This window comes from Chenopodium quinoa, unplaced genomic scaffold, assembly GCF_001683475.1.
Source record: "Chenopodium quinoa cultivar QQ74 unplaced genomic scaffold, ASM168347v1, whole genome shotgun sequence".
Classification (NCBI taxonomy): domain Eukaryota; kingdom Viridiplantae; phylum Streptophyta; class Magnoliopsida; order Caryophyllales; family Amaranthaceae; genus Chenopodium; species Chenopodium quinoa.
The window spans coordinates 2,979,755-2,990,393 of record NW_018742461.1 but is presented as its reverse complement, the minus strand read 5'-3'; the positions used below and the strand labels follow the sequence as shown (position 1 = coordinate 2,990,393).

Genomic DNA, 10,639 nt, shown 5'->3' with positions numbered 1-10,639 from the left:
ATTTAACAGTAGCAATTATTTAGTGGTTAACGTTTATACTAGGTTCAAAAATCAAATATGAGATGTGTGTATGGCTAAGCCATTAGTTACAACCTTACAAGTATCAAGAGTTGTGATACTAATTTGCTTTCTAAATTTCTCACATGATTTGTAAGCACCTAAAATTAGGTATAATCTTTAATACATTTGACTTTAGGGGTATAATATAAACTTGTCTTTTGTGGGCAAAGTATGTCTACAGATCATTACTGCATATAATTTTATAAATGAGACGCTCAAATATGACAGCCGTACCGTTTTGGAACAGAATCCATAGTACAAGAATTAAAGGAATAATAATAAATAAAGATTTATCTACCTTTTTTTCTGTTTTTTTTGGGAATGATTAATGTTTAATAATCTGACAATTTTCATTACATGATTTCACAATCCACGTTACCTACCACTTGTGTGACTTGAGTCACTTAAGGTTGGAAAATCAAAAGGGCAACTGGTTAACGATAACAGAACCTTCATTTATTAGGCCTAGGCCCACGTATCACAACTCTTTTTTTTTTTTGGGTTGGTCCATATTACAATGATTAAAATTATACAGGTACAAATCAAAAACTTGGCAAAACAAGAAAATATGCATTTAGTGCTGAAAACATTCTCAAGGCCCAAAGGGTTGGTTTGTAAGAGTGGGAACAGATTAGCTAATTCGGCGGCACAGGGTAACTCCATCACCCACAGGAAGCTGGCAAATCTCCACCCTAGGATCAGCCGCGATAGATTTGTTGAACTCCAACACAAAGTCTCTGTAGTACCTAACATACTTCCTCATGGGAGCATCTGGTGGTGCAACCACAGATCCGTTCCATAGGGTGTTGTCGTATCCAATCACTCCTCCGATCTTCACTAGATCAATCAACCTCTTGTGGTAGTTCCAGTAGTTGTCTTTGTCAGCATCCACGAACACAAAATCAAATGATCCATGGTTCTTTGGCTGTCAATTTTAAATGATGGAATCATTAATTTCTTTACCTAGAACATATTATTAAAAATGAAAGCAAAGTTTGAACGTGCAATTATCATGGTTGGGAAGTTCATGTTACTTGTAAGTGATGCCAACCAAGTAGTTATTGACTTCTTGTGTACATCTCAAATTCGATAATGTTTAAGTAATTCAAATTGACAAGACACAAATATCATCGGCCTCAAATTACGTATTTTATAAATTAGTCACTAAATTATTGAGAGTAGATTTCAAGATCCGTGGACTGTGGTTAAATCACAATAACTAATCATTTAGACCAAAAATCTCCTTGGGTTAATAGCAAGTAATTCAACATAAGCCCCTTTCAATCACCATAAAATTTAGTTAAACAACCGCCACATTAGCTAGGTCAACAAGTCATGAATAAGAAGTATTAGTTTACGGAATGCATTATGAGTGGAAGATATTAGATAGCTTAAGAAAAACGATCATAATTAACAATGATGATTGACCCTTTCAATTAAAGATACCTAGATCATCAACATGGGTCCAAAAGCTAGACATGAAGTAGCATACTAGCATGAAACAATCAAAAACTATTTTTTCTTCCCCACTAAAGAACATTTCCAACTAGATTAATGCATAGATCCATAAAGACCAAGGTGATGTGCAATTTATACTATTTTTTTTTTAGTTTACAATACCGAATATCCTACCCACTTGATGGATGAACTAGCTGGTGCATGCGATGTATGTGTTCTTACAACTCATCGGGATCATTACGGCTTGACATCTAAACATTAATCTTATATTATTACCATATTGTATTGGAGCACTTATTCCTGCATTCCCCTAAGTGCTCCATTTGGTGATGGCCATTATACATGGCCACCAAGACCATGGTCCCCGTCTTAACCAACAATAATGTGACATTTTCATACTCTCCGAAATAAACAATCACAAGATTAGGCAAGTTATTACTCCGTATGTGCATACTAGATCATCCTCCTACATACAAACATTTGTACTATGCGATAAAGGATGGAAATTGGAATTCATCATTGAACTCAGCAAAACTTCACCCCGGGTTCTTAGTACATAGTAGTAATATTGGACAATGGTACTCGTAGTACTTTATATACTTGTATTTGTGAAGGTACAAAATTCCGGAGATACCTAAAATGGTTGTGGAGATTTCAGTAGCGATTTCAAATACTTCCTAGGCAGAGGTGTGGTAAGACTGGTAACCGGCTAGTCAAATGATCACCAGATCACCTTATCAGCCCTTTGCTCAACCACATCTAGCTAAAAGATCTCCCAAAATAAACCTTTGAAAGAGTTCATTTAAGGTATGTCATGTACAATTACCCGAATCAATGAATCTTGACCAACTTTATAAGGTACAGTATAAAACATTCAAGCTGTACAAATTTTGCCTTCTACCAACCCATTTTCTACCATTAACTTAGCTTTGACTGCATTAATATCGGTCTACCCAATTTATTCACTCACCTAAAAATAACTGACACATAATTTATACCAAAAACATCAATTTTCTATCCATTCTATCACATGATTTACAAGAGTTGCGGCAAAAATAAATTTGATTTCATCCAAAAAAAATACTCAATACTTACATCTTCGACCATTACGTCAAGAACAGGCAAAGCAGGACCTTCTCTGAAATCAATTTTGTGGGCAACTCCAGCTTTTTGAATTACTGGCAAACCCAATTCATAATTTTCCTTGTTTATATCCATTGCCAAAATCTGCAAAAATTAAATCAATTTAATTTAACCAAATCTGGAATCCACCCACAATACAATCATCATAATTCTACTAAAATTAGAAACAAATTTGAAATTATTCACTAAAATAACCATTAAACAAGATTAAGGAAATATATCATATTTAGTAATCTTAGGATAAGGTTAATTAATCAATTAATTACCTTTCCATCTTCAGGAAGAGCAAGAGCAGTAGCAAGAAGAGAGTAACCAGTGTAAACACCAATTTCCATTGTGTTCTTTGCATTAATCAGCTTAAGAAGCATACTCAAAAACTGCCCTTCATCTGCAGATGTTGTCATAAGATTCCTGGTACAATCCCAAAATAATAACTAATTATTTTCCGTAATATAGATCTCCTCGATTTGAAAACAATAGTCACGTCGACAGTGTAATTTAAACTAGTAACGCGACAACTAAATCCTGAACTAAATAAAATCCAGATCGAAATCGAAAATTAAAACACATACCATGGATGCTTTGCAGTGATGTCTCTAAGCTCCTTCATGGGTTCTGGCTCTCTTGGGTAGACACTAGTCTCAAGGATATACTGGAAAAACAATTATGAAAACCATATTATAAAATAATTTAGATATGAAATTATAACTTGTGAATCTATAATTTAAATCAAGAAATTAATACCTGATAAAGGGCATCACTTTGAAGAAGACTCTTATGACCAACTTCAGAATGCTTGATTTCTGTAGTTTTTGGTTGTTCTTGTTGATTTTCATTGGTGGTTTGCTTCTCTACTACAACATCCGCCATTTTTATGATTTTCTCTCGCAACTTAAGCCTTAATCTTGATTAGTGTTGTAATTAATTTTGCTAATCAACTCTATGACTTTGTAGTTAATGGTCACAAATGCTTACGTTGGTTATATATATGGAATAGATGAACCGGGTTGGTCCGGTTTATTAAATTTAAAATGGTATAATTGGAGGATTGGACCGGTTGTGGTTGGTGAAAAGAAAAGTAGAGGTGGGTGGACCCATGTGGTGGGGTGGTGGAACAAACGTCATTACATTTTCATGGAGCTTCGCTTGAAGTATCCAACACATGGTCACATGCACTAAAAAATTTATACAATTATATTTTTGTATCTTGAATTGAATTATATCGAGAATTTTAATTTTTTAAATTACAAATCTTAACACTTGACATATTTTTTCCATTCAAATAATTAAAAATATGCTTGGCATACTTCGTACTATTTATGAACATAAATCTAGAATGGAAATAATACATTGTTTAATTTGTTATAATGCGAAGTATTTTATTTATTTATTTATTTATGTATTTGACAACCGCAAAACAAACAAAAGAAGTAATTGAAAAAGGCAATTAAACAAATTTTTGTCTTTTAGCCTATCTCGTCCCCCTTGTATTATTATTAATTTTATTCACCTTATTTTTACCTATTTTAAGAAAACAAGTTCAATTCAATAGTATATACTTCTCATATGCAGGGCTTATCATCCTGGAAGTAAGAGTGTAAATGAGCCGACCCGAGTAATACCTTGTTCACGTTCAAGTTCATTTAACTTATGCGAGTGCGAGCACAATCCCGAGCTTTTGAGCGAGCTTAAAAATCTGTTCAAACTCAGCTCATTTAGTACACTGTATGTTCGCAAACGGTTTGTGAATGTTTCGTTTATTAAACGAGTTGATAAACAAGCGTTTCATGAACGAACTTAGTAGTAAACGAGCTTTATACTTTTGCCATTTGAATATCTCAACATTAGCATAATAATTAAATCCTAATTATAAACCTAATAATTAAATCTTAATTATTAAAAAACTTAAGAATCAAATTAACAATTGTGAATAAATTAATAATTCATGAATATAAATAAACGAGTAGTTCGTAAACATAAATAAACGAGTTGTTTATGAACTAATTTGAACGAGCACATCTATGTTAGAGTTCAAGCTCAGTTATTAAACAAGCTTCAAAATTGTTCAAGCTTGGCTCATTTATCAAATAAACGAACATGAACAAGCAAGTTTCAACCGAGCTTGAACCCGAGTAGTTTATTGATTTGACCTGGTTCATTTACACCCCTACCTGGAAGTGAAAGTAATTATATGAATAATTCTTTTGAGTTGTTTTCATATATATATATATATACTCTGCATTACAATAATTGATTATGGAGTATAACTTAGGAAAACAAATGCTATACTCCGTACAAATGAAATTTGATCCATTTGATACTATATATACCTTTTCAAAAATTTTGCAACCAATTTAATTTCTTTCGGGAAGACGTTATTCTATAATAAAATTTTCAAAGCTCTTTATTGAATTTTCCGTTCCAAATTAAATGCATTGCCTTTGGGTAATATTAATTCTAACAGTTATTGTACACAACTAAATTTAAATTCATTTTCATAACAAATGTTTGTAAAATATTTTTATCATAGGTAACCCATATATATAAAATGATCCATATAGAGTAATCTCCTATTAAGATGACTTGCAAACATACTCTGTAACATATTCTCCAAAGAAATATTCATCAAAACAATATTGCAAACAACTCAACTAGACGATCAATCATTATAAACTGTAACTTTGCAAGCCACTGGGAATTAAATAGCTAGATATAAAGTCGAAATATGAACAACCAAAATAGTCAAAGAATTAAACAAATAACTTTCTTGCATCAATTTATAGGGGCATCAATTTTGGTCTCATTGTTTTAGTGTGGTATTTTTAATTTTTTTTTTATTTTTTTTCCTGTAACATCTATTTTTAGCTCCTTTTTTTCAATATATATTTGGGATTGTGTGTAATTCTGATGAATGTAATTTATATAATTAAAAAAGAGATAAACAGAAAAGAATAACTGGGTTTGTCAAAATAATTTCTTTTTTTGAAAACAGAATAATAGGGCCGGGGATTTTATTTATTTATTTATTTTAATAATGGGATAAAAGGGAAAATATTAAGCAGCCTACAATTGACCAAACAATATCCGCCGTACCAATATATTGTAAGGCAATGGAAATTGGCAAATTGCAAATAAAAATAAAAATGAATATACGTGCAAAAAAAAGTATGAAAAAAAATTCCGAAGAAGGTGGCCACCAACTCTTTCCATGGAACTGAAAAGGCCTGGTCCTCTTGCCTTACCAACCATTTACCAACTCCCTGTCGGCCTAACATATGATCTCCTTTCCACTTTGATCTTGACTTTAGTCCTACTTCATTCCCTCTTAACTTTCCTTCGTCTACATATTTCTGATGTTATTAATTATCTTAAATTATGAGTCTTAAATTTGATTTAGCCTTTAGAACGAAGCTTAATGCTTCATGTTGTTTAGTTGACATAATTATACAATGTTTTTCGTTTAACTCGCACAACATTTACTTAAACCTTAGCTGAAGGACTTGTGAGAGCTGAGAGGTCGGGTTAACAGTTAGTGTTAGCAGACATGCATGATCAAGACCGGAACTTTTCTAATGCATTGTGCCAACGGTTTTCTCACAAGGGGAAAAATAAGGGGGTTTTGGAATTTTTTTTTTAAGAACAAAAATCAATTTATAATTTTTGATAGCTTGAAAGGGAAGATTTTTCCCATGACTTATAACGGTTGAAGCCGATTTTTTTCGTGATGACAAATGCAAAGTTCTACAACTAACTAATGCATGACAAAAGAGAAGATCATGTGTTAGAATTTTAAAGATTGGACCTACCAAAGTACTACTACATCAAGACTGGGTTATGGACTTATGGGCTGGGCAGAGCCTTATGCAATATATATGGCCCATTTTGGATCAAAGCTTCAGGTTGAGCTGGGCCAAGTCTAAGTTTAAACCAAACAATGTGTACCCTAATTTTCGGATCGGTATGGATCGGGTTTTTGTTTTTTCGGACAAATTTGCTCAGCCTTACATTATACCCTTCTAGTTTTTTTTTTTTTTTTTTTTTTTTTTTTTTTTTCTCCCTTAAAGAAACCTTCTACTTTTTAAAAAAGATTATAATGTGATTGTAATGCCTATAATGTGATCAACTCTAAAAGGAAAGAAATTTTCAATCAATAAATGTTAAAACTGGAAATAGGGGAGATGAAAAGTTCAAGAATTTGTATATTGTAATTGTAAGAAATAAAGTAGGACCATCACATATTAAAGAAGATTGTTATCCAAAAAAAAAAAAAAAATGATCCCCTAAAGATAGAAAAGATTAAAGAATGAATATTTCACCAAATAAATATAGAAGGAATTCTACACAATAAAAGATGATTACAACAATTAATTATAAGTAAGATAATCATAATATGTATACATGGTATATGTAGTAGTATAGGAAAATTTGAATCATAAATATTTCACCAATTTTTTGCACTTATACATTTTCTTTCAACAACTAGCTTCAATGGCTATTCCAACAAATTTAGCTTATTTTTCACTAATTACTATCCTTGTTTCCCTAGGTAATTCTTTTCAAATCATCCAAGCTACTAACAACAATACTACCACCCACAATCACAGAGGTTTTAGCCTTAGGCTAATTCATCGAGACTCTCCTGAGTCGCCTTTGTATCGAGCAAACCTTACAGACGCGACACGAAGGAAGGAACATATTCAATTTTCCAACCGCAGACTCAAGTCACTTGCAAGACTAGGTATTAATAAAAGTAACAACACTATAAATCCTAATGATGATGTAGTACGACTAGCAATGAAAATAGATAATTATATTCGCTACGTTCAATTGGGAATTGGCACATTTGATAAATCTCCAAGATTTGAAACAGTTTATCTAGGAATAGATACTGCAAGTGGCTTAATTTGGACGCAATGTGAAGGTTGTGTAAAATGCTTTCATCAAATAGTTCCCTATTATCCAGCAAGTCAATCTCATAGTTATAGTCCACTCCCTTGCTCTGAGTGTCCTCCTACCGGAGAATGTGTGGACAATACTTGTAGGTTGTCGCGGCGGTATGGAGATGGTAGCGTCGTCGTCGCCATTGCGGCTCGTGAAACATTTTACCTCGAGTCTGACCCTGATCTTCTAGCCCTGGACCAAGCTATTTTTGGTTGCGGTATCGACATGCAAGGCTTTAGTGAAGGTATCAACACCATTATTATTTTTTTTTTTCCTATTAATTTTAAGAAGGTATCAATACTAGTACACTACTTCTGAAACACTATGTACAATGCCAAAATCAATTAATCAATTCTTACTAAAATAGCAACCGCTGACATCATAATTTTTTTCGAATTGTACACTATGTGTCAGCTTCTCCTTCATTCTTTTCCCGCCTAATTTTTTTTTCCACTTTCATATTTTCTTACAAAAATTTAAATACTCATTGTAAAGTAGTTTAATACAATACATTAAACTTTTTAGTTTTCAATTTTTCATTACTTTTTCTTTTAAAAACCTTTTTAAAATCTTAAGGAAAACAAATATCAACCTTTTATATATGCGATTACTTCATCTAATTACAAAGTTCGGTACGTGAATTTTCTTTTGTTTATATTATTTTTAATTTTTGTAGTTTGGTTAGTTTATGTTAATAATATCGTACGTAATACAAAGATTTTACATATTTTGACTGATATGTCTTTGAAGGTTACACAATTATAAATTCTCTTATTATATCCGTGCATCGACAATTATAAATTCTTTTATTATATCCGTGCATCGCACGAGAGTTAACCTAGTAACTTTATATTAAAAGTGAAACCAAATATATAATACATGTCATCTGATGGTTTTTAGAATTCTCACCATTTTGTCTTTAATTATTTTTAAAATTTTCTAAAAAATAATTTTTAAAATCAAATATGATTATTGAAAATCATCGTATAGGCAAGTTACATTTATTCTCCGCTGAAAATGTAGTAATTTATAGTCTTAGAATGATTAAATTATTTTAATTTAATTGATGATACCTTTTGGCCTTTATCGATGGTCATTTGATTTTTCTGATCTCCTACATATCATTTCTTTGACTAACATGATAACATTATAAAAATTATTTGAGATACCCTTTGTGTTGTAATAATGCAGGTGATGGTGAAAACAATAAGGTTAGTGGAATATTTGGAATGAGTTTAGGCGAATTTGGCTTTATAAAACAAGCAGAGACTCTGGTTAAAGGAAAATTCTCATATTGCTTACAAAAGTTTCAAAAAGGCATTGTGCCACCAATGTACCTTCGGTTTGGAGACGATGTTAAACCACCCGCATCGACGCTTAGTACCGTCCCTATGTTACAAAATCCAAAACAACCGTCTTACTATTACTTAGACCTCCGCGGCATTAGGGTGGGTAACAAGGACCTTGAACTTCCTAGTGGCGTGTTTGACATTAAGGAAGACGGAAATGGAGGATGCATCATCGACACAGGCACACCTCATAGTCGTCTAACCACGGAGGCCTACCGCGTCTTCAAAGACGAGGTAGCAGCACATATTGAAGCTAGTAACGCAAATGTGGTAAGATTTGATGATCCTAGAATTCGTACCGTAGGGTACGACCTTTGTTATAGGCGTGTACGTGGTCCGCCAACCGTACTACTTCCTTGGGTTACATGGTTGTTTGCGAATAATGCAAAATTCTTAATGAATCCTGATGTAGTATTTACTTTTTATGACGACGAAAGTGGTTTTGGCTTACATTGCTTGACTATTGGTGAAAGTACACAAGATGATGGTGGTTTAAGCATATTAGGATCTGACCACCAAGTAGATCACCGTATAATATATGATATTCCAAATAAACAACTACAATTTGGAAACGAGGATTGCTCCAAAGGTCGTTGATACTACCTAATGTAGATAATAAATTATAATTGTAAATAGTAAGAATAATTCGTTGCTAGCTGAATGTTGTCTTCAATGTCTTCTTTAATTTGTTTACTTATTATGCATTATTTGATCGGCTAATCAATGATATGGTGATTAATGACTGATATTATATATTTATATAAATAAATAGAGTTGAACATTGTTATAGCTATTCTATGAATTATCTAATATAGTAGCAAGTATTCGTATGTAATAAGTCAACTCTTGAGAATTTGGTTTCATTGGTGTTTAATGTTTGAATTTTCACATGGGCTTAAATTTTTACACTCCCACTCACATATGACACAGCATTTTAATTGGGCTTGAGTACTAAAGGTGGTTTGATGCCTTTGAATCTTTGATGTCATGGTAAACTTTATTAAAAGTGGCTAAACATTATCTCACTTTGACTTATGTATTTGTCAATATATACAACTTTGATAATTTAAACTACTAATCAAGCCTTAAATTATAAATGAGATGCTTTCTGTCAAAAAAAAAAAAAAAAAAAAACCTAATTATCTCCAAGAATAAAATATGAAAGATTGATAATTTGAAATTACACATTGATATACAAGTTCAATATTATTTTTTATGATGATACATGAATCTATGTATTAGTTAAAAAAAAAAAGGGTCAAAGTAAAATTTGTAAGTAACATCAAAGTTAGAATGGAACAATAAGAAATAAAATAAATTTATATGCAAATAGTACGAGTGAATCATGTGCGATATATAATGATAAAAGAGAAAAATTTCTTTACCATAATAGAAATAAAATAAAGTAAGAAGAAGAAAGTGTATATGTATACTCCTTAGTAAGTTAGTAACAATTTTGCATTCTTTAGTATTTAGAAAGCTACAACAGGGTGGGGCGGGTGATGAAAATTGATCCTAGAATTCCTAGAAATCTCAAAAGTAAGCTCTAGCCAACTAAAATATCCCTCTCTCTCACAGTCTCACTTAATAAGGGCTTTGAATGGTATTAAACATTTTCAAAAGTCTGTTTAACATGAGAAGCACGCTTTAGCTAGTTCTACTTTTCCTAGGTTACGACATGCATTGTT

The 10,639-nt window shown here is 32.1% G+C and overlaps 2 protein-coding genes across 2 annotated transcripts; one reads left to right on the top strand and one right to left on the bottom strand.

Moving 5' to 3' along the window:
* Positions 1–494: 494 nt before the first annotated feature.
* LOC110718739 (caffeoyl-CoA O-methyltransferase 5-like) lies at positions 495–3,627 on the bottom strand. The gene is made up of 5 exons (XM_021897634.1): positions 3,406–3,627; positions 3,234–3,313; positions 2,928–3,072; positions 2,614–2,745; positions 495–985 (listed from the first exon to the last, which is right to left on the bottom strand). The coding sequence occupies exons 1-5, from the start codon at positions 3,529–3,531 to the stop codon at positions 692–694; spliced, it is 777 nt and encodes a 258-aa protein (XP_021753326.1). The 5' UTR covers positions 3,532–3,627; the 3' UTR covers positions 495–691.
* Positions 3,628–7,455: 3,828 nt separating this feature from the next.
* Positions 7,456–9,548, top strand: LOC110718965 (aspartic proteinase nepenthesin-2-like). Its single transcript, XM_021897903.1, has 2 exons — positions 7,456–7,846; positions 8,794–9,548. The coding sequence occupies exons 1-2, from the start codon at positions 7,456–7,458 to the stop codon at positions 9,546–9,548; spliced, it is 1,146 nt and encodes a 381-aa protein (XP_021753595.1).
* The last annotated feature ends 1,091 nt before the right edge of the window (positions 9,549–10,639 follow it).